Below are 24,839 nucleotides of genomic sequence, written 5' to 3'. Positions count from 1 at the left end.
GAAGTGACCACTCTACACTGTGAAATGAATTTCTGCATGGGGGATATATTAGGGTTCTCTACAGGGACAGAACTAATAGGAGATATATATAATATATATGTAAGTTTATTAAGTATTAACTTACACAATCACAAGGTCCCACAGTAGGCTGTCTGTAAGCTGAGGAGCAAGGAGAGCCAGTTCGAGTCCCAAAATTGAAGAACTTGGGAGTCCAATGTTCGAGGGCAGGAAGCATCCAGCATGGGATAAAGATGTAGGCTGGGAGGCTAAGCCAGTCTCATCTCTTCATGGTTTTCTGCCTGCTTTATATTCGTTGGCAGCTGATTAGATGGTGCCCACTTGATTAAGGGTGGGTCTGCCTTCCCCAGCCCACTGACTCAAATGTTAATCTCCTTCGGCAACACCCTCACAGACACATCCAGGATCAATACTGCATCCTTCAATCCAATCAAGTTGACACTCAGTATTAACCATGACAGGGGGGAATGAGATGACACAAAGGATCCCTTCTGGCTCTCATGTTCTGTCACCACCTACTTCAGGAGAGAGATGCACAGTGCAGGGAGGATGAAAGTTAGAAGGAAAAGGCAAGAGAAATCAGGAGGGTTTGGTATTCAATGCGTGTTCATTTATTTTACACTTACAAAAGAAATCGCCCACCCCTTTGCCCCATTCCCCCAAAACAGTCTCTTTTTACAAACATTTAAAAATTAAAACCAAATGAAGATAGACAAGTTAATTTCAGTACAATTATTTTTCAGTGTAGCTGTCATAATTAGAGTTTAAATTTCCTACAAGTGACCAATGTCCAAGTGACTTATAGGGAAATCCTGATTATCGGCCAGAGGAAATTCCATATTACAAGTTAGCAAATTCTAGTACAAAAATAGTCCGTGTGTTGGAACAGCTTTCCTTTTACATAGGTCTCAGGTCAGTCTGCTGACTGCATAATACCTAATGTTTCCAGATTCTCTCTCACAAATGGCTCAATCGTCACCGCTGAAGCAGCACGGCACCTGCAGCAGCAGGGGCTAGTGTCCACCTTGGGGCCGTGCTGGAGACGGCAGGCCTGGGAGTGCCTTGCTGGCCCCAGGGCACCTGGGTAGAGCTCCAGCCCTAGCTCCGCACGCGGGGCTAGGAGGGAGGGACAAGCTTCCCCCTCCTGAGGCAATGCCAGGCCCAGGACACAGGGCACATCTGCCCAGGGAGCTGGGCTGGCGCTGGTGCAGGACAGCACATCTCCTGCCAGTGTCTCCTCCCCCTACAGCCTGGTCAGGTGAGAGGTGGCCCTGCGTGTCATCAGCGGCGAGAGTGTGGCCCTGCCCTTGCTGCAGCCAGGGCAGGCCGGGGCAGGCTACTTGTCCCTCAGGATGTCGAGCTGTTCCTGACACTCGGTGAAGAGGCGCTGGAATCGGAGGTTCTGCCCGATGACTGGCAGCAGCTCCTTCAGCAGCTCCCTCTTCCGCAGACCCTGTGGACAGAGTGACAGCTGAGTGCAAGTGTCAGTGAGGAGACCTAGATTGTGGGGACTTTCCTGGCCTGGCAGAGAACCTTGTGTCTGCTCACGGGAGAAGGAAAGAACAACTCCTCTGCAGGTGAGAAACTGTGAGAGAGCTGTGGGGCAAATGTGCAGGATGAAGTGGCAGGTGGAGTGGGAGCAACACAGCGTGGGGATAAAGGAGGATGAAACCAGTGCTCCTCCATCTGTGGGCACAGTCACTGCTGACCTTACAGTGACTGAGCAGGGCCCTGACCATCCAGGGCAGGATGAGAGTAGAACATCAAGGCTTAGGGTCAGGTGGCTGGCCATTCAGGAGGGGCTGTTCCCTCATGCTGATGTTTGCCAGGGGTTTGGGGTCAAGCCCCAGGGCAAGGACATGCCTGGGGGGCACTGACTGGCTTTAGTTTTCCAGTAAAACAAATGAGGTACCAGTATCCCCTGATGTGGAGGATGTTTGGATGCTGACGAAACTATGTTTAGTTGCCCAAACATCCTCCACGTCAGGGCATATTGGCACACCACAGTCTGAAACAAGCATTGCCAGTTGGGGTCTCTGCTGCACAGACCAAAAGAGCAGACTCCTGAGCAGTACGGCTGCTCCAAAGGGAAAACTACCAGTCAGACAACTTTAACACTGGAAGAGAAGGCCTAAGATCTTGAATTAACAGTGACAGATACACTTGCAACAAGACTAGAAGTGACAGTAAAGAACAAGTGTAAATAGGAGGTTTGAGTAACACAGAAGTTGTTAGAGATGGGATAAGCAGGAGAATGGCTGCTGCTGACAACCAACTTTGATGGAGAAGCAGCCCACGCTCCAACAGGGAGGCTCTGACACCAGAGTGCTGTAGTCAGACCAGAAATTGTATGGTTTTGCAAAGCCTGAAATGTTTACTATCTGGTCCTTTACAGAAAAGTTCGCAAACTCCTAAAATACATCATGTTTTCTGACTAAAATAATTGAGTAAAACTCACAAGTCAAAGGGGAATTCAAATTAAGTGAAATTAAAAATGACTTACAAGAGAATGGTTAAAAAAAAAAACACAAAATACTCCAAAAGTGGCGAGACTCAGCAAAAGTGGGCACTTTAGAGGCATTTAGAAACAACAGCTTATACTGTATTAGAGAACATGAAAGAATGACAAACCAAGACTCCAACCTAAAGCCATCAGGGGAAAGGAAAAAAAAAAAAAAAAGACTAAAGAAAAAAACAACACGAAAAAAACCCCATTTTTTAAAAAAAGGAGATAATAAACATTGAAATAAATAAATATAAAACAAAGATTTAATAGAGAAGATTTATAAAAACAATTTTATTTTATTTTTTTGAGACAGGGTCTAGCTCTGTTGCCCAGGCTGGAGTGTAGTGATGCAATTGTAGCTCACTGCAGCCTCAACCTCCCAGGCTCAAGTGATCCTCCTGCCTCAGCTACTCGAGTAGCTGGGACTATACTTGTGTGCCACCATGTCTGGCTAATTTTTATATTTTTAGTAGAGCGGGGTTTCACCATGTTGGCCAGGCTGGTCTCAAACTCCTGAGCTCAAGTGATCCTCCTGCCTTGTTCTCCCAAAGTGCTGGGATTAAAGGCATGCATGAGCCACTGTGCCTGGCAAAAGTCATTTCTTGAAAAGACTAATAGAGAAACGTCCGGCAGGATTAATCTAGAAAGAGAGAGAAAGCTTAAAGAAATAATATTAGAAATAAAGAAGAGACATACCTACAGATATAGAAGAAAGAAAAAGTTATGATTACTATCAACTTTATGCTAAGAAATTTGAACATTTAGAGAAAATGGAGAGATTCCTAGAAAAATATAATGTATCAAAACTAGCTCACAAAGAAATAGAAAGGAAGAGTTAATTACTACCACAAAGAAAACATCAGGAATACTATTTTAAAACTGACATCTAAGAAACTTCCAAGGATGAGATTTTCTCTTTGTCTTTCTCACAGTTTGACTATAATGTGTCTCAGTACAGGTTCCTTTGGGATTTTCCTACTTAGAGTTCACTGAGGCTCTTGTATTAGTAGATCCACATCTTTCCTCAAATTTGGAAAATTTCAGCCAGTATTTCTTCAAATACTCTCTCTCTCTTACACTTCCAGAACTCCCATTATGGATACATGGGTATACTTGGATGGTGTCTGATAAGTTTCTTAGACTCTGTTTGCTTTTATTCATTCTATTTTCTTTTTGCACCTCATACTTGACAGTTTCAAATGACCTATTTTTAAGTTTGCTGATTCTCCCTTTTGCCTGCTGGAGTCTGCTGTTGAACCCTTGTAGTGAACTTTTCAATTCAGTTATTGTATTTTTAAACTCCAGATTTCTGTTTAGCTCTTTTTTTGGAATTTCTTTTTTTTTTTTTTTTTTTTTTTTTGAGACGGAGTCTCATTCTGTCACCCAGGCTGGAGTGCAGTGGCCGGATCTCAGCTCACTGCAAGCTCCGCCTCCTGGGTTCACGCCATTCTCCTGCCTCAGCCTCCCGAGTAGCTGGGACTACAGGCGCCCGCCACCTCGCCCGGCTAATTTTTTGTATTTTTTAGTAGAGACGGGGTTTCACCGTGTTAGCCAGCATGGTCTCAATCTCCTGACCTCATGATCCGCCTGTCTCGGCCTCCCAAAGTGCTGGGATTACAGGCTTGAGCCACCGCGCCCGGCCTTTTTTTGGAATTTCTATCTCCTTGTTGATACTCTCATTTTCTTTTTTTTTTTTTTTTTTCCTTGAGATGCAGCCTCGCTCTGTTGCCCAGGCTGGAGTGCAGTGGCCGGATCTTGGCTCACTGTAAGCTCCGCCTCCCGGGTTCACACCATTCTCATGCCTCAGCCTCCGGAGTAGCTGGGACTACAGGCGCCAGCCACAAAGCCCAGCTAATTTTTTTGTATTTTTAATAGAGACAGGGTTTCACTGTGTTAGCCAGGATGGTCTTGATCTCATGACCTTGTGATCTGCCCGCCTTGGCCTCCCAAAGTGCTGGGATTACAGGCATGAGCCACCGTGCCCGGCCCTCATTTTCTTTTTTCTTTTCTTTTTTTTTTTTTTTTGAGACGGAGTCTCGCTCTGTCGCCCAGGCTGGAGTGCAGTGGCGCGATCTGGGCTCACTGCAAGCTCTGCCTCCCTGGTTCAGGCCATTCTTCTGCCTCAGCCTCCTGAGTAGCTGGGACTAGAGGCGCCCGCCACCTTGCCCGGCTAGTTTTTTGTATTCTTTTGAGTAGAGACGGGGTTTCACTGTGTTAGCCAGGATGGTCTCGATCTCCTGACCTCGTGATCCGCCCGTCTCGGCCTCCCAAAGTGCTGGGATTACAGGCTTGAGCCACTGCGCTCGGCCTCATTTTCTTTATATATAGTTTTCCTGACTTTGTTTAGTTGTCTGTATTCTCCTTGAGCATTTTTTAAGACATTTATTTTAAAGTCTTATGTCTGCCGGGCACGATGGCTCATGCCTGTAATCTCAGCACTTTGGGAGGCCAAGGCGGGCAGATCACTTGAGGCCAGGAGTTTGAAACCAGCGTAGCCAACATGGTGAAACCCCATCTCTACTAAAAATACAAAAATTAGGCCAGGCACGGTGGCTCATGCCTGTAATCCCAGCACTTTGGGAGGCCGAGGCGGATGGATCACTTGAGGTCAGGAGTTCGAGACCAGTCTGGCCAAAATGGCGAAACCTCATCTCTACTAAAAATACAAAAATTAGCCAGGACAGGACTCCATTTTCTCTAAATGATCCACCTGCATTGGCCTCCCAAAGTGCTGGAATTAAGGCATGAACCACCGCACCTGGCAGTCCTTTTACTTTTAAGCTATTATATTATTACATGTAAGCTGGGTTTCTTATAAGCAATGTACAGCTGGTTGTTTTTAAATCTGATCTGATAATCTATGCTTTTTAATTTAGACTTATATTTAATGATTATTGATATATTAGGGTTTAAATCTACCATCCTATGTATCTGTTTTTCTGCCTTCTTTTGAATGAATTTATTATTTTTCTATCATTCCATTTTGTCCATTTGTTAGCTTTTTGGCTATAGTTCTTTTCACTGTTTTGGGATTTGCATGTGTATGTGCATGAGTTTTATGTTTTGTTTTTTTTGGTGGTTGCTCTAGGGCATATAACATACAGTATATAACATACGGTACATGGCTTTACTTATCGTAGTCTCTCTTCAACTATTATGATATCACTTTGCATAATGTGTAAAAATCTTTTAATGGTATACTTTCATATCCCCACTCCTGGCCTCTGTGATACTGCTGTCTGCTGTCATGCCACTTCACTTCTACATATGTTATAAAATACAAACTACATTTTCATTATTTGGCTTAAAAAGGCAGAACTCTTTGACTTTTTTTTTTTTTTTTTTTCTTAAGACAGGGTCTCGTGCTCTGTTGCCCCGGCTGGAGTGCAGTGGCATGATCTTGGCTCACTGCAACCTCTGCCTCTCAGGTTCAAGCAATTCTCGTGTCTTAGCCTCCTAAGTAGCTGGGATTACAGCTATGTGCCACCATACCCAGCTAATTTTTGTATTTCTAGTAGAGATGGGGTCTCGCCATATCGGCCAGACTGGTCTTGAACTCCTGGCCTCAAGTGATCGGTCCACCTCGGCCTCCCAAAGTTCTGGGATTACAGGCGTGAGCCACCGTGCCCAACCAGAACTTTTTTACATTTTGACATTTAGATGAACACTTTTGACATTTAATTCTTAACCCTTTGGAGGTATATTTTTATGAACTGAAGATCTACTTCTCAGTTACATATAAATAACCAGTTTGCCAAACTCCATTTATTATTGAATAGCTCCCCCCAATTTTCCCCATTGTATCTGTTTTGTCTTCTTGCTCATATAGCAAAGTGTCTAAATTATCCCTGCTTCATAATAAACCCAAATATCTGGTAGCATAGTGAATGTCTCAACTATTCTTGGCTTTCTTTTTTTTTTTTTTTTTTTGAGACGGAGTCTTTGCTCTGTCACCCAGGCTGGGGTGCAGTGGCGCGAACTCGGCTCACTACAAGCTCTGCCTCCTGGGTTTACGCCATTCTCCAACCTCAGCCTCCCGAGTAGCTGGGACTACAGGCGCCCGCCACCTCGCCCGGCTAGTTTTTTTTGTACTTTTAGTAGAGACGGGGTTTCACCGTGTTAGCCAGGATGGTCTCGATCTCCTGACCTTGTGATCCGCCCGTCTCGGCCTCCCAAAGTGCTGGGATTACAGGCTTGAGCCACCGCGCCCGGTCCCTATTCTTGGCTTTCTACACCTACGTATAAATTGTAGAATTAGCTTGTCAAGTGTCACTGAAACCTCTAGCTGGCATTTGATTAGAGATGCATTGAGTCAGCAGGTCTATTTAGAAATGGTTGGCATCTTTACTGTACTGCACTTTCTCATCATTTGTCCAGGTTTTCTTTAATGACTTTAAGTAAACGTTTATAATTCTTAGCATATAGGCTATGCACATCCTTTGTTAGATTTATTCTTAAGATACTTTATTATTCTCAAAAGAGACAATCTTGAAAGTGGCGAGAGAAAAGTGACTCATGAGAGGAATTTGAAGTTTGTGAAGAACTACATGCACAATTGCTGGCTTCAAGAAGATGGAGGAGGCCGGTGGAAAGCTAACAAGGAAATGAATTCTGCTATTCCAATAACGACTGAGCTTGGAAGAGGACCTTGAACCCTAGGTGATCTCATCTGGTCAATAATTTGAGTGGAGAACTCAGGAATCACTGCAAAAGCAAACCAGGAAAACCGAAAGAAATCACAGATCCTTTGAAAGAAGTGGCAGGCTGCTATAAATTCCACAAGACAGGTGAAAAACTCTGGTGCTCTCTCAAAAGTGCCACCTACTGGCTGGAGGCCAACCAACTCAGGACATTACAGCAAGTCATAACAGAACAACCCTACTCCAAGGAAGGACAAAAACAACAGCTAATTCCACTGCCTGCAACATCCTTGCTAACCAGCGGTCCCGAGTGTGTCCACGTGATAACTTCACTGGTAGCACAACCAGCATTTGAGAAAGCCGGCACACTAAACATATCTACAAACAAGGACACTCACAGAGTCTATGCCATTCCCCTGGCACCTCCACTACAGCAGGTGCTGGTTATCTACAGCTGGGAGACCTAAAGATGGATCACATCACCAGATTCCTTGCAAATGTTCCCCAGCATCAGCCCAGAGCCAGGTAGCCCCACTGGGTGGTTAGACCCAGAAGGGCAATAATAATCACCACAGTCTGGAAGTAACCAAATCAAGGGATTACCCTGTGGGACAAAATAATCTGAACAGCAGCCTCTGAGTTCCAGATTTTTCCACTGAAGTGTTCTACCCAAATGAGAAGTAATCAGAAAAGTAATTCTGGTAATAAACAAGGTTCTATAATACCTCCAAAAGACCACACTAGCTCCCCAGCAATGGATCCAAACCAAGAAGACCAATTACAAAGTAGATTTTCATTATTTGGCCTAAAAAGGTAGAATTTTTTGGTTTCTTCTTTTTCGTTTTTTTTTGAGACAGGGTCTCGCTCTATTGCCCAGGCTGGAGTGCAGTGGCATGATCTCTGAATTGCCAAAGAATTCAGAAGGCTGATTATTAAGCTACTCAAGGAGATACCAAAGGTGAAAATCAACTTAAAGAAATTTTTAAAAATATATAGGATATGGATGAAAAATGCTCCAGAGAAATCGACATCATAAAGAAAAAAATCAAAAAATCAAAAATCGAAACTTCTGGAAATGAAAGACACACTTGAGAAATACAAAATGTACTGGAAAGTTTCAACAATAGAATCGAAGAAGCAGAAGAGAGAACTTCAGAATTCAAAGACAAGACTTTGAATGAGACAAAGACAAAGAAAAAATAATTTTTTAAAAAAATGAACAAAGCCTCCAAGAAATTTGGGATGTTAAATGGTCAAACCTAAGAATAAAAATAAGTGGTATTCCTAAGAAGAGAAATCTAAAAGGTTGAAAAACATATTTGGGGGATAGTTGAGGAAAGCTTCCCTGACCTTGCTAGACATCCAAATCCAAGAAGCTCAAAGAACACCTGGGAAATTTATCACAAAAAGATCATCACCCAGCAGTCATCAGGTTATCTAAAGTCAAGACAAAGGAAAGATTCTTAAGAGCTGTAAGGCAAAAGCATCAGGTAACCTATACACAAAAGCCTATCAGATTTTTTTTCTGAGATAGAGTCTTGCTTTGTCCTCCAGGCTGGAGTACAGTGGTGCAGTCTTGGCTCACTGCAATCTCTGCCTCCTGGGTTCATGCAATTCTCCTGCCTCAGCCTCCCGAGTAGCTGGGACTACAGCTGCCTGGCACCAGGCCTGGATAATTTTTGTATTTTTATTAGAGGTGGGGTTTCACTGTGTTGGCCAGGCTGGTCTTGAACTTCTGACCTTAAAATGATCCACCCACCTTGGCCTAAGTGTTGGGATTACAGGAATGAGCCACTGCGCCCGGCCAGAATACCTATCAGATTAACAGCAGATTTCTCAGCAGATACCCTACAAGCCAGAAGGGTTTGGGTTCCTATTTTTAGCTTTCTCAAACAAAATAACTGTCAGCCAAGAATTTAGTGTCCAGCAAAATTAAGGGTCATAAATGAAGAAGGCATAAAGTCTTTTTCAGACAAACAAATGCAGAGAGAATTTGCCACTACCAAGCCAGCAGTACAAGAAATGCTAAAAGGAGTTCTAAATCTTGAAACAAAACCTTGAAATACACCAAAATAGAACTTCCTTAAAGCACAAACCTCACAGGGCCTATAAAACAATAACAAAATGAAAAAACAAAAAAACAAGGTATTCAGGTAAAAACAAGCATGGTAAATAAAACTACCTCACATCTCGATACTAACGTTGAATGTAAATAGCCTAAGTGCTCCACTTAAAAGATACAGAATGGCAGGATGCATACAAATCCACCAACCAAATATCTACTAACACATATGGACTCACGTGAACTGAGGGTAAAGGGGTGAAAAAAGATATTCCATGCAAATACAAACCAAAAGCGAGCAGAAATAGCTATTCTTATATAAGACAAAACAGACTTTAAAGCAACAATAGTTGAAAAAGACAAAAAGGGACATTACATAATGATAAAAGGATCGGTCCAACAGGAAAATATCACAATCCTAAATATATATGCACCTAACATGGGAGCTCCCAAATTTATAAAACAATTAGTACTCAACATAAGAAATGAGATACACAACAACACAATAACAGTGGGAGACTTCAACACTCCACTGACAGCACTAGACACGTTATCAAGACAGAAAGTCAACAAAGAAACAATGGACTTAAACTATACCCTAGAACAAATGGACTTAACAGATATATACAGAACATTCTCCCCAACAACTGCAGAATATACATTCTTTTCATCAGCACATGGAACATTCTCCAAGAAAAACCGTATGATAGGCCACAAAACAAGTCTCAATAAACTTAAGAAAATCGAAATTATATCAAGTACCCTCTCAGACAACAGTAAAATAAAATTGGAAATTAACTCCAGAAGGGACCCTCAAAACTACACAAATACATGGAAATTAAATAATCTGCTCCTGAATGATCTTTGGATAAACAATGAAATCAAGATGGAAATTAAAAAGTTTTGTGAACTGAATGATAATAATGACACAGCTTATCAAAACCTCTGGGACACAGCAAAAGTGGTGCTAAGAGGAAAGTTCATAGCATTAAACGCGTACATCAAAAAGTCTGAAAGAGGCCAAGCACGATGGCTCATGTCTGTAATCCCAGCAATTTTGGAGGCCAAGGCAGGAGGATCACTTGAGGTCAGGAGTTCAAGACCAGCCTGGCCAACATGCCGAAACCCCGTCTCTACTAAAAATACAAAAAAATTAGCTGGGTGTGGTGACGCATGCCTGTAGTCCCAGCTACTTGGGAGGCTGATGCCTGAGAATTGCTTGAACCTGGGAGGCAGAGGTTGTAGTGAGCTGAGATGCACCATTGCACTCCAGCCTCGGCAACACAGCAAGACTCCGTCTCAAAAAAAAAAAAAAAAAAAAAAAATCCAATTAAGCTAAATTAGAAACAAAATGGAAGATATTACAACTGATACCACAGAAATAGAAAAGATCATTCAAGACTACTATGAACACCTTTATGCACACAAACTAGAAAATCTAGAGAAAATGGATAAATTCCTGGAAATATATAACCCTCCTAGATTCAATTAGGAAAAAATAGAAACTTTGAATAGACCAATAACAAGTAGCAAGGCTGAAACAGTAATTTAAAAATTGCCAACAACAAAAAAAGTCCAGGACCAGATGGATTCACAGCTGAGTTATATTGAACATTCAAAGAATTGGTACCAATCTTACTGAAGCTATTACAAAAGATAGAGAAAGAAGGAATCTCCCTAAATCACTCTATGAAGCCAGTATCACCCTAATACCAAAACCAGGAAAGGACATAATAAAAATGAAATCTACAGACCAATATCCCTGGTGAACATAGATGCAAAAATCCTCAACAAAATACTAGCTAATCGAATCCAATGGTGTATCAAAAGGATAATACACCATGATCAAGTGGGTTTCATACCAGGGATGCAGGGAAGACTTAACGTACTCAAGTTAATAAATGAGATACATCACATAAACAGAATTAAATAAAAATCATACAATCATCTCAATAGATGCAGAAAAAGCATCTGACAAAATCTAGCATGCCTTTGATTAAAACCCTCAGCAAAACCATCATAGAACGGAAATACCTCAAGATAATAAAAGTCATCTATGACAAACCCAGAGCCAACTTTACACTGAACGGGGAAAAGATAAAAGTGAGAACTCAAACAGACAAGGATGCCCATTGTCCCCACTGCCATTCAACATTGTACTGGAAGTCCTAGCCAGGGCAAACAGACAAGAGAAAGAAATAAAGGGCATCCAAATATGTAAAGGGGAAGTCAAAATATCGCTGTTTGCCAATGATATGATCGTATATATAGAAAACCCTAAACACTCATCCAAAAAGCTCCTAGATCTAATAAATGAATTCAGCAAGGTTTCAGGGTACAAAATCAATGTACACAAATCAGTAGCATTGCTGTATACCAACAACAACCAAGCTGAGAATCAAATCAAGAACCCCTTGTTACAATAGCTGCAAATAAAATAAAATAAAATACTTAAGAATATACCTAGGCCGGGCGCGGTGGCTCAAGCCTGTAATCCCAGCACTTTGGGAGGCCGAGACGGGCGGATCACAAGGTCAGGAGATCGAGACCATCCTGGCTAACACGGCGAAACCCCGTCTCTACTAAAAACACAAAAAATTAGCCGGGCGAGGTGGCGGCGCCTATGGTCCCAGCTACTCGGGAGGCTGAGGCAGGAGAATGGCGGGAACCCGGGAGGCGGAGCTTGCAGTGAGCTGAGATCTGGCCACTGCACTCCAGCCTGGGCGACAGAGCGAGACTCTGTCTCAAAAAAAAAAAAAAAAAAAAAAAAAAAAAAAAAAAAGAATATACCTAACCAAGGATGTGAAAGATCTCTACAAGAAAAACTGAAAAATTGATTGCTGAAAGAAATCACAGACAACACAAACAAATGGAAACATATCCAATGCTCATGATGGGTAGAATAAAAAATGACCATACTGCTAAGAGCAATCTACAGATTCAATGCAATTCCCATCAAACTACCATGATTATTCTTCACAGAACTAGAAAAAAAACCCTAAAATTCACATGAAACCACAGCAGGGCGTGGTGGCTCACGTCTGTAATCCCAGCACTTTGGGAGGCTAAGGTGGGCAGATCACTTGAGCCCAGGAGGTCGAGACCAGCCTGGGTAACATTGTGAAACCCTGTCTTTACAAAACTTACAAAAATTAGCTGGGTGTGCTGGCACGTGCTGTAGTCCCAGCTACTCAGGAGGTTGAGGTGCAGGATCACTTGAGCCTTGGAGGCAGAGTTTGCAATGAGCCAAGATTGTGCCACCGCACTCCAACCTGGGTGACAGAGTGGGACTCCGTCTCAAAAAAAAAAAAAAAAAAAAAAAAATCATATGGAACAAAAAAGAGCCCAAATAGCCAAAGCAAGATAAGCTGGAGGCATCATATTTACCCGACATCAAACTATACTACAAGGATATTGTTACCACCAAAACAGCATGGTACTGGTATAAAAATAGGCACATAGACCAATGGAACAGAATAGAGAACCCAGAAATAAAGCCAAATACTTACAGCCAACAGATCTGCAACAAAACAAACAAAAATACAGAGTGCAGAACAAACACCCCATTCAAGAAATGGTGCTGGGATAACTGGCAAGCCACATCTATAGAAGAATGAAGCTGGATCCTCATCTCTCACCTTATACAAATATCAACTCAAGATGGATCGAAGACTTAAATCTATGATCTGAAATCACAACAATTCTAGAAGATAACATCGGAAAAACTCTTCTATACATTGGCTTAGGCAAATAGTTTATGACTACGAACCCAAAAGCAAATGCTACAAAAACAAAGATAAATAGATGGGACCTGATTAAACTTAAAAGCTTCTGCACAGAAAAAGAAATAATCAGCAGAGTAAACAGACAACCCACAGAGTGGGAGAAAATTCTGCAAACTATGCATCTGACAAAGGACTAATATCTGGAATCTACAAGGAACTCAAACAAATCATCAAGAAAAAAACAACCCCATTCAAAAGTGGGCAAAGAACATGAATAGACAATTCTCAAAAGAAGATATACAAATGGCCAATAAACACATGAAAAATATGCTCAACATCACTAATTATCAGGGAAATGCAAATCAAAACCACAATGACATACCATCTTACTCCTGCAAGAATGGCCATAATTAAAAAATAAAAAAATGATAGATATTAGCATGGAGGTGGTGAAAAGGGAACGCTTTTACACTGCTGATGGGAATGTAAACTAGTACAACCACTATGGAAAACAGCATGGGGACTCTTTCTGGAGACAGATTCTCACTCTGTCACCCAGGCTGGAATGCAGTGGCACGATCTTGGCTCACTGGAACCTCTGCCTCCTGGGTTCAAGTGATTCTCCTGCTTCAGCCTCTGGAGTAGCTGGGACTACAGGCACGTGCCTCCATGGCTGGCTAATTTTTTATATTTTTAGTAGAGACAGGGTTTCATCATGTTGGCTGGGCTGGTCTCGAACTCCTGACCTTAGGTGATCTTCCTGCCTTGGCCTCCCAAAGTGCTGGGATTACAGGCATGAGTTACTGCACCTGGCCAGAGATTCCTTAAAGAACTAAAAGTAGAACTACCATTTGATCCAGCAATCCCATTACTGTGTATCTACCCAGCGGAAAAGAAGTCATTATGTGAACAATACACTTGTACACACGTTTATAGCAGCACCATTTGCAATTGCAAAAATACGGAACCAGTCTAAATGCCCATCAACCAATGAGTGGACAAAGAAAATGTGGTATATATACACCATGGAATACTCCTCAGCCTTAAAAAGGAATGAAATAATGGCATTCACAGCAACCTAGATGGAGTTGGAGACCATTATTCTAAGTGAAGTAACTCAAGAATGGAAAATCAAACATTATATGTTCTCACTTATAAGTAGGAGCTAACCTATGAGGATGCAAAGGCATAACAATGATGTAATGGACTTTGGGGACTCAAAGGGAAGGGTGGAGGGGGTGAGGGATAAAAGACTACACATGGGTACAGTGTACACTGCTCAGGTGATGGGTGCACTAAAATGTCAAAAAAAAAAAAAAAGAAAAGAAAAGCAACTTATGTAAATAGGATATTCAATAAGATTATCAGTATAGTCAGTGGGAAGACATATTTAAAGGAAAGAAAAGAGGCCAAGTGCAGTGGCTCACACCTATAATCCCAGCACTTTGGGAGGCCGAGGTAGGTGGATTGCTTGGGCTCAGGAGTTCGAGACCAGCCTGAGCAACACAGCAAAATCCCACCTCTACCAAAAAAAAAAAAAAAAAAAAAAAAAAATTAGCCAGGCATGGTGGCACACATCTGTGGTCCCAGCTACTCAGGAGGCTGATGTGGGAAAACTGCTTGAGCCTGGGAGGTGGAGGTTGAAGTGAGCCGAGATTACGCCAATGTACTCCACCCTGGATGGCAGAGTCAGACTCTGTCTCCAAAAATCTACAACATCGTGGAAGCTGGAAAACATATTGTTCCCATCTGTATAAAAGATACAAAAATTAGCTGGGTGTGGTGGTACACGCCCGTAGTCCCAGCTACTCAGGAGGCAGAGGCAGGAGGATTGCTTGAGCCAGAAGGTTGAGGCCACAGGGAGGGAAAAAAAAAAAAGAGAGAAAGACAGTCTTGCTATGTTGCTCAGGCTGGTCTCGAACTCCTGACTTCAAGTGATCTTCCCACCTCAGCTTCCCAAAGGGCTGGGATTACAGGTGTGAGCCACCACGCCTGGCTGAAAAAACACACTATTAAACAAAGTGAGACAAATGAAAATGAAAATACAACATACTAAAACAGTATGCAGTGAAAGCTGATCTCAAATCAATAATCTAACATTACACCTTAAGGAACTAGAAAAAGAACTATATCCAAAGCCAGCAGAAAAAAATAATAAAGATAATGCAGAAATAAACAAGATAAATAGAAAAATAATAATCGATGAAACCAACAGTTGATTCTTTGAAAAGATGAACAAAATTGACAAACTTTTAAGAGAGACAAGATCCAAATAATGAAAATCAAAAATGAAAGCGGGGACATTACAACCAATGCCACAAAAATAAAAAAGATTATAAATAAGAGAACAGCATGAACAACTATATGACAATAAATCTGATAACCTATATAAAATGGAGGCAACTTACCAAGACTGGCTCATAAAGAAATTAAAAATCTGAACAGATCTCTAACGAGCAAGAAAACTGAATCAATAATCCAAACCCTCTCATAAAGAAAAGCCTAGAATCATATAGCTTCTCTGATGTATTCTACCAAACATTTAAAGAATTAACACCAATCCTCCTTCCAAAAACTCAAATAGGTAGGAACATTTCCTATTTCGTTCTATGAGGACAGCATTACCCTGACAAAGCCAGACAAAGATACTACAAGAAAACTATTAGACCAATATCCTTTGTAAACAGTGATGCAAAAATCTTCAACAAAATGCTAGCAAAGAGAATTCAAAAGCACATTAAAAGAATTACACACCATGACTAAGTGGGATTTATTCCTTGAATGCAAGAATGGTTTAATATATGAAAACCAATCATTGTAATATATCACATTAATGAAATTAAAGAAAATTTTTAAATGATATGATCATCTTACTACAGAAAAAGCATCTGAGAAAATTCAACACTTTTTCTTGGTAAAAGCACTCAACAAACTAGGAATGGAAGAAAACTACCTCAACATAATAAAGACCATAAATAAAAAGCCCACAGCTAACATCGTACTTAATGGTAAAAGACTAAAAGCTTTTCCTCTAACATCAGGAACAAGAGAAGGATGCCTGCTTCCAGCACTAATATTTAACATAGTATTAAAAGTCCTAGACAGATCAATTAGGCAAGAAAAAGAAATAAAAGGCAACCAAATTGGGAAAAAAGTAGTAAAATTATCTCTGTTCAGAGACATTATCTTATATATGGAAAACCCTAAAGATTCAGCGAAAAACTACTATAAACAAAGCAAAACATTCTGCCTGCCTGTGGTACTAGGAAGAAGCTGCAAGAGCTGCAAGAGGACTTGCCCTCTGGCCTGAAGTCAGTATAAAGAGCGACCAAGTATGATTGATATTTCCTCACCCTTCGGCTCTCAGTAAAGGATGGTTTTCTCCACTGTTTCAGGATGCGATGTATAGCTCTTCGTACGGCCTGCAACACACAACTTAATCACCACCTCTCTGGTCACTGCCACAGGTCTTACAGCAGCAGTCCCTAACCTTTTCAGCACCCAGGACTGGTCTTGTGGAAGACAATTTTTTCATGGACCAGCGGGGTAGGGGAAGATGGTTTCAGGATAAAACTGTTCCACCTCAGATCATCAGGCATTAGAGTCTCATAAGGAGAGCACAATCTAGATCTCTCGTATGTGCAGTTCACAATAGGGTTTGTGCTCATTAATGTTGCTGCTGACTGGTCTGTGGCCCAGGGGTTGGGGATCCCTGTCTTACACTGAAGACCACACCAAAGGAAGGCTTCCTAAGAGCAGAGCCTGGCTGGGGAGGCTGGAGCCAGAACAGAGCCCAGGAACCTGAAAGGTGGTTGCTTAGTGCCCCAACCTTCTGCTTCCCATTTTCCTTCCATGCACACTGAACCATGCAAACGATCCTTGAAGTTGAAAGAAATCCGAACCTTTGGCATCCCTGTGGTACACTGGCAGCTCAAATCAGAGTATATAAAGACCTCCTATAATATATAAAGAGTTCCTACAAACCAATGAGAAAAACAAATGGCAACAAGTATTTCAACAGATAGTTCAAAAAAAAAGGAAACACAAGCAGCTCTTAAACATATGAAATGATGCTCTCCTAAGAAGCCTTCTTGGGAGGGCTGCTGAGTCAGCATGGCTGGTTGGAAGTCCATCCTCCAACCACAGCTATATTTTCCCAGTTATCTGAAGGATCAGCTCCACTTGAATGACCAATTCTCACCATAAGAGTGTTGACAAATCAGGCCGGGCGCAGTGGCTCGCCCCTGTAATTCCAGCACTTTGGGAGGCTGAGGTGGGCGAATCACCTGAGGTCAGGAATTCAAGACCAGCCTGGCCAACATTGCGAAATCCCGTCTCTACTAAAAATAGAAAAATTAGCTGGGCATGGGTGGCGCGTGCCTGAAATCCCAGCTACTCGGGAGGAAAATCGCTTGAACCCAGGAGGCAGAGGCTGCAGTGAGCCAAGATCACGCCACTACACTCCACACTCTAGCCTGGGTGACAGAGAGACTCCGTCTAAAAAAAAAAAAGCGTTGATAAATAAACCCAACAAGAGCACAGAAGGCTCATGCTCACTCATCTCCTCTGCCCCAATATCTAGATGAAAAGACAGTAAACAAAAGAAAAAAAGGAACAAATTCAGAATAGTGTTGAGATCAGGAGAGGATATGGCAGAAGACACTGGGATTGGCTATGTCTATGTCTGCTCTAAATTCTCTTCTCCTACATATTCTTTGTACAGAGGCAGAAAAGCTGCTCATTTTCCCAGCCTCTCTTGCAGTAGAGGTGGGTGCCCAAGTGATTTAATCATTGCCTGAGAGGCACAGACTAGTTTCTGGGAGAGCATTTCTTTTCCGATGACAGGGTGAATGTTGCTGTTGCCAGATTTCTCCTGTTCTCTCTCCTTCCCTGATCTTGGACATGGAAGCCACCTTGTAACCATGAGGGAAGGGCTAGGAGACCTTTACAGAGGGTGGAAAGCAGGTGGTACATACTGACAGGTGACTCTGGGAGGGGAACCACAGATTCTCTTAGGCAGAGCCTCAGTGAAGTGTCCTGTTTGGAGTTGGTAAGAACAATCAGCAGGAAGGAGGGGAGAAGAAGAAATCATGGCCATCAAATGGTAGCCTGTTTGTGGCTCCTTCTGTCTGTACCACCATGACCCAGAGTGCTTACTTTCAGGCTAAGAAAGAGAACTACTATGGTGAGCTTTGGCTGGCATCTTGGGCTAAGGCTGACAGAATGAAGCACCACAACCTGCCCATGATGGGGACTCGTTGGGCAGGTGTCTGCCTGCCTCCCACTCTAGTAGATGGCTCATCGGCCTGTCCTGAAGGTGAGATGTGCTAAGTAAACAGCTGTACTCTTGAAAAAGAAACCTGAGTGTACTACCAATCTGGGTCCTTCACTTGTAACTACAACCTGATAACCAAGGATTTCCAGATAGGGTAAAATGTCCTAAAGGAAAGACCACAATGAACAAATCAAAGATTGAACCCAGAAAAGGCAGATAATTCAGGGAACAAGTTATTTTAGAAAATGTTAGCATCTGCAGCTGATATCTGAGAAGATATCACAAAGCTTTCCTTCTATTAACAGACCATGCAATTCACAACAGGCTTCCTCACTGACAACAAAGAAAAAAAGGTGGACAAATAGAAGCAAACTTCTGAGAGCTAATGCGTTAGTGATAAATAACTGAGCCATGGTGTGGGGAAGACAGAAATCCAAAGAGCGATGTCTTTGCTTTGGAAATATTTGTCCATGAGGAAGAGGCTAGGCAGAACTTCTACCAAACTTGAGGGTCTGGGTTGGGCGCGGTGGCTCATGTCTGTAATCCCAGCACTTTGGGAGGCTGAGGTGGGTAGATCACCTGAGGTCAGGAGTTTGAGACCAGCCTGGCCAACATGGTGAAACCCCGCCTCTACTAAAAAAATAAAAGTTAGTTAGGCGTAGTGGCATGTGCCTGTAATCCCAGCTACTTGGGAGGCTGAGGCAGGAGAATCGCTTGAACCTAGGAGGTGGAGGTTACAGTGAGCTGAGATTGTGCCACTGCACTCCAGCCTGGGCGACAGAGCGAGACTCTGTCTTGGAAAAACAAACAATAACTTGAGGGCCTAGGGGGACCAAAGCAGGGGCTAGGGCCCTGTTAACTTACCCCTCCTTTGTCCTGGTATTCCAAAGGTATGCAACCTAGAATAAGTGTCAACTGGAAGTAAACCAGCATCTACACCAGCTAGCACCCAGCTTTGAGTTCCAGGCAGTCTACAAAACTTCAGTCCCTGAACAGGATCATGGCGTCCCTACAGTGCTACTGCCAGGAAGTCGGCAGAAGCAAACAGAAGTGTTCTGTAGAAGAAGATAACATCATCTTAGGCCTCAAACTATTTCTACAATAAATTTTTCAAATACTATGTCCACCAGACAGTAAAAAATAACCAGGTACATAAGGAGATAAGACAATCTGAATGAGAAGCAGCAGAAATATTTATAGGCAACAGAAATAGATCTGTGAAGGCTCCCAATACTAGAATTATCAGACATAAAGCTTTAAAATAACTAAGATTATTATGCTAAAGTAGATAAAAGACTAAATTAAAAATCTGGCGAAGAACTGAAAGCATAAAAAATGATATAGCTGATTTTTTTTTTTTTTTTTTTTTTTGAGACGAAGTCTCACACTGTCGCCTGGGCTGGTGTGCAATGGCGTGATCTCACTGCAACCTCCACCTCCTGGGTTCAAGTGATTCTCCTGCCTCAGCCTCCCGAGTAGCTAGGATTACAGGTGCCCGCCACCATGCCTGGCTAATTTTTTGTATTTTTAGTAGAGATGGGGTTTCACTATGTTGGCCAGGCTGGTCTCAAACTCCTGACCTCATGATCTGATCCACCTTGGCCTCCCAAAGTGCTGGAATTATAGGCGTGAACCACTACGCCTAGCCTTTTTTTTTTTTTTTTTTTTTTTTTTTTTTTTGAGATGGAGTTTCACTGTTGTCGCCCAGGCTGGAGTGATCTTGGCTCTGCCTCCTGGGTTCAAGCAATTCTCCTGTCTCAGGTGCATGTCACCAAGCCCAGCTAATTTTTGTTTTTTAGTAGAGTCAGGGTTTCACCATGTTGGCTGCGTTGGTCTCAAACTCCTGACCTCAGGTGATCCACCCACCTCAGCCTCCCAAAGTGCTGGGATTATAGGCATGAGCCACCACGCCTGGCCTGATACAGCCGATTTTACTTTTTTTTAACTTTTTCTTTTCCTGAGACGGAGTCTTGCTCTGTCTCCCAGGATGGAGTGCAGTAGCGCAATCTTGGCTCACTGCAGCCTCCTCCTCCCGGGTTCAAGCTATTCTCCTGCCTCTGCCTCCCCAATAGCTGGGATTACAGTCATGTGCCACCACACCCAGCTAATTTTTATATTTTTAGTAGGGACAGGACTTCAGCATGTTGGCCAGGCAGGTCTTGAACTCCTGACCTCAGGTGATCTATCTTGGTCTCCCAAAGTGCTGGGATTACAGGCATGAGCCACTACGCCCAGCGATACAGCTGATTTTAAAAAGAGAGGATATTACATCTCTCAGACGATAGGAAAAATGAAAGGGAAGAAATAATCAAATAGGAAAAGCGAAGAAAATCACTGGTCTCTATCTCTATTTCCACAGAATGAATGAGCTTTCTGAATCTTCCAAACACCAAGATAGAATCCCAAAGTACTTACAAAGCAATGGAAATTAGATTTTTAGCAATAAAACTGGATGCAAAGTCTATGGAACAATGCCTTCAGGGACCTAAGGGGATTTGACTTTGAACCTAGGATTCAAAGTACGTAGTCAATTAAGGTACACCACAGTCAAATTTAAAAATGGAATAAAAAATTAGGCCTCTTGTACACACCAAGGCCTGTGAGGGTTGACCCTCCAGCCTTTTTGATGTCAACTCCTTTCCCCCTTCCATTACCATCCCGTTGGGCTGTTCCTTTTAAATTCTAAACTCTTCCACCTCAGGCCTTTGCACTTTCCTTCTGCCTGGATATTCTCCCAAATATATGCATGGCTTCATCCCTCACCTTTTCTGGTCTCTGCTTAACTGTTAGTTTGGCCTTTTCTTTTTTTTTTTTTTTGAGACGGAGTCTCGCTCTGTCGCCCAGGCTGGAGTGCAGTGGTGCGATCTTGGCTCGCTGCAAGCTTAGTTTGGCCTTTCTTAATTGCCCAACATGAAACAGCATCCTGCCAGTATTCTGTATCTCCCTGCCCTTTTAACTTTTTTTCCATGGCATCCATCACTACTCAAGACACTACAGATACCTGTTCTCATTTGCTTAGTCTGTCTCTCTCCATAAGAAAGCAGATCCACGAATGCAGGGACTCAGCCTGCCTTATTCACTGCTGCCTGCCCCATGCCTATACCACGCCTGGCCAGGGGAGGTGCCCCATCGGTGATTGTCAATGATTGAATGAAACTGTGAGCTAACTCTTAGATCCATACCTTCTCCCACCCCCCACCAATCTGTTCCTTTCCTGATTTAATCAATGGTTCCGGCATCCATTTTTTGCAGCTACACCTGGAGGTGCCACATGTTCATTACGCTCTTTCCTTCCACATTCAACCAACCATCAAATCTTATTGGTTCTGCCTCCAAAATACATCTTGAACCTGTCTCCTTTCCCCTCTCCATGGCCACCACACTGATCCAAGTCACCTTCATCTCTTCCTGGGACTCTTACAGAAGATACTCCCTGATTGCTTTTCTATTTTAGTTCATGACACCTCTGCGCCAACTCTGCCAAGAAGAAAACGCTAGCTCCTCGAAAGGTCTCTGTGGTCCACCTCCTGCCTCATCTCATACCACCCTCTCCTTTTGCCTTCTATGTGCCAGCCACAGTGGCTTCAAACAAATCAAACACTCTTTACTTTTACTCTCACTTCTACTAGGAAACACTTTCTCCAGGTCTCTATATGGCCGTCTCACTCTTCTCCTTGGGTTTCATCTGCAGTGTCCTCTCGCGAGGCCTTCCCTGGTCACTCCTTCCCAGGCACTCTCATCTGAAGACCCTGCTTATTTCCTTCTTAGTCTGAATCTAGTCTGAAAATATTTTGTTGACCTAACTGCCTCCCTGCTTATGTGTGCATCCCTACCAGACTGAGCTCCATGAAGGCAGGGAAGTACCTTCCGTCTTTTGTCTTCACAACCAAGCCCAGAGCCCATGCAGGCAGCCTCCCTCAGCATACGCATGTGGAGAAGCACTCTGTGGCTCCTGATGTCCAGGGCCCACCTCCTGCCAGGTTCTGGAGGGCAGGCATGTCACCCTCTCACTGATGCTGGGACCTGAGGCTGGGTGCTGGAGAAGTCTAATGGGACACAATTCAAAGCCCTTTGGCTTATTTAAAAAATCTCCACCTTCATGTTTCAAGAAAGAATTCTTGCAGCAACAATGAAAGAAGCACCTACCACTACTGTTGACTCCCACTGGCTTCCAGTGGAGTAGTGAACCGGACCCAGTAAGTCCTTGCATATTTCTCGAAGTCGGTATTCAAACCCTAATTATAGAAAAACAAACAAACAAACAAAAAAACAAAACAGAAATAGGAACACATTACAAAAAGAAATAAAAATCAAGAATATGCTATGTTGTTGTGTCTATCAAATCAGAATAAACACATGCGTATTTTATTGCCTACTACGGGCAAGATACCCCTGCATGTCTCTCAGTGTGGGGCACTGAGACCCTTCACAGATTTTCACTCATTTGCTCACTCCCCTGACGACATCTGTAACTTCTCTGTGTGTTGCGCCCAGAGGAAAAACGAGATGTGGCCAATTCTGTGATAAACTCCTTAAGGTGATGGGAAAATATGGGAAATTGTGGGCTGGTAAGATCTGTCTTTGAGAATATGGGCTGGCAACTGGTGTTAAGAGGAGGTCAGGAAGGTGGGGAGGCCAGCTCGCAGGAGGTAAGAGATGGCAAAGGTATGACTGAGGAGGGGCAACTGAGTGGAGGGGGCATAGGCCCATTAACTCAAGGGTTATGGGCATCACCCAGTAGGGTTGCTAGAAAGGCTGGAGGTAGAGTGTCGGGGTTTGTCAGCACTTGGGGCAGCTAAAGCAATAGCGAATGGATTAAATTGTCCAAAGAAAAGGGTGGAGTAAGAGAGGTGAAACTGGAATCTGAGGAATTTTGGAAGTGAATGGGGTCCACTTTTACACTAGATTCCTCCTTTTACAGCCAAGGAAACAAGGGACAGAATGGAGGATGGGTAACTGGTGTATGGACACTGGAACAGGCATGTGGAGGATGGAGAAAGAGAAGCAAGCAGCAGAAGTGATCCCAAGATGGGTGGCGGGGCCGACAGGAGGTAGGGACTTGATGTAGGGCATCAGAGCAAGTCCCAATCAACACCTAGGATGAAGCAAACCAGAGTGGAGTAAGAGGAGGGGCTCCCAGGGAAGATGTGACTAGAGCACCACAGGAGAGGTATGAGGGCCTGGGAAGGCTGAGTATTCAGAAAAGCTGGGGACCACACATTATGGCAACCACATAGACCTGGTGGGAAGAGTAAACATCAAATTCATCATTGTGGTCTGCAGGGAGGGAGGGGAGGCTTCAAGCTGATCAGTAATATTTGCTGTCATTTACAAGTGTATGTACACACACACATACACACTCATATTTACACAGCCAGAGGCACATATGACATATTAGTTCTGGGAATTACATTCGTGAAGGTCTGATTATGATTTTCTCTGTCTTTTCTGTACTTGATTTTTTTTCTAAATTATAATCAAAATGGGGAGGGTGATGACAAAAATAAAGCAAAAAGGCCAGGACGCAGCACAGGAAGAGCTCTGGGAGGGCCTGCCCATGCCGCACCCTGAAGGCTACACTCAAGTGGGAGGAAAAGCTGGTAAGGCTGTTGGAGTCACTGTGAGGACAGTGCAGCCACCTCTTCCAGCATACCTGGCTTTCTGCAGGGGAGGCAGCAGAGTGAGAGCTCTGGCAGGAAGCACCAGGAATGGAGGGCCTCAGTAAGTGCAGGACATCAGGCAAGCCTGTCCAGGGCAGGAGGGGCTGGGAGGAGGAAGAGAACCACTGCTACAAGATACCCTCACTGATGAGCAGCACTGCTAAGGTGTGGTGTAGGGCAGGAGCCAGAACACAGAATCTACTCCTTTAGGCCATGTCTTTCCACCCAGGCATCTATTCCACCCTCCTGCGGCCTGTCCTGCTGCTCCTCTGTGGGAACACCCTCAGGGCCACTCTATTCAGAGCCTCAGAGCCTATTAAGGGGCTGGGTGCCTGCTGAGCTGCCTTAATTGCAGCTCAGGCTGGGAGGTAGAGGCTGCTGGGCCCACCTTGTTGATGGGAGAGCAGCAGGCTGGGATCTGGGCCATCACACCTTTTCCCTGATTTCACAGGGACTAAGCCAGGCCTGGGAGGATGGAGGGGCAGAAGGAGAAAGCTGCTTAGGGCTGCCAAGAGCCTCACCTTCGTTTACGAGGTACCGTGCGTAGAGGAGGAGCCAATGGCGGTACTCGTGGCTGGACTGCAGGGTGAGTGCTGCTGCCACCTGGTTCTCTAGGTAGGCCAGGGTGGTCTCTTGCTGCACCACATGAGGCACGGAGAAGAGCCGGGCAGCCTGCCTTCCCGAGCTGCAGAGACCAGGAGAGTTTCCATGATGAGGCAGCAGGCACTACAGAGTCAGGAACTGCCCCCATGTGCAACAGGCAAGGAGCTGGCAGGAGGCAGGCACCAGGGCTGCCAAGGCCTCCCGTCCACTAGCTAGTCTGTTGGCAGATGCCAGATCTGTTGTCTGCCCATCCCCACATCCCAGCCATGTGCCTCCTGGCACCCTTGGGGTATCTCACCCAGCACCTGCCATCTGGGCCCCTGAAGTGACAGGGCCAGTGACTGCTGCCC

General features: G+C 43.7%; 1 protein-coding gene and 1 long non-coding RNA gene across 14 annotated transcripts in view; both read right to left on the bottom strand.

Moving 5' to 3' along the window:
- Positions 1-606: 606 nt before the first annotated feature.
- Positions 607-24,839, bottom strand: part of HIRA (histone cell cycle regulator) — a 102,029-nt gene continuing 77,796 nt past the window's right edge. For 6 of the 13 annotated variants that reach the window (XR_012419010.1, XM_074004466.1, XM_074004465.1 and 3 more), the window contains 3 exons: positions 24,408-24,571; positions 22,373-22,461; positions 607-1,471 (listed from right to left, as the gene is read on the bottom strand). Coding sequence is in view for 11 of the 13 variants with exons in the window: in XM_074004466.1 (XP_073860567.1) it covers positions 1,355-1,471; positions 22,373-22,461; positions 24,408-24,571 (370 nt within the window). In the remaining 2 variants the exon portion in view is untranslated. Of the gene's footprint in view, positions 1,472-22,372; positions 22,462-24,407; positions 24,572-24,839 lie in introns of those variants that run through there. The other 7 variants (XM_015457439.4, XM_045364015.2, XM_005567985.5 and 4 more) reach the window with 2 other exon arrangements.
- Positions 6,432-12,555, bottom strand: LOC135965483 (uncharacterized). The gene is made up of 2 exons (XR_010578451.2): positions 12,017-12,555; positions 6,432-11,689 (listed from the first exon to the last, which is right to left on the bottom strand). It is a non-coding gene; the product is annotated as an uncharacterized lncRNA (long non-coding RNA).

The sequence above is a fragment of the Macaca fascicularis genome, chromosome 10 (genome assembly GCF_037993035.2).
Source record: "Macaca fascicularis isolate 582-1 chromosome 10, T2T-MFA8v1.1".
Classification (NCBI taxonomy): Eukaryota; Metazoa; Chordata; class Mammalia; order Primates; family Cercopithecidae; genus Macaca; species Macaca fascicularis.
The sequence above is the reverse complement of the archived record's forward strand: the minus strand, read 5'-3'. Positions and strand labels throughout refer to the sequence as shown.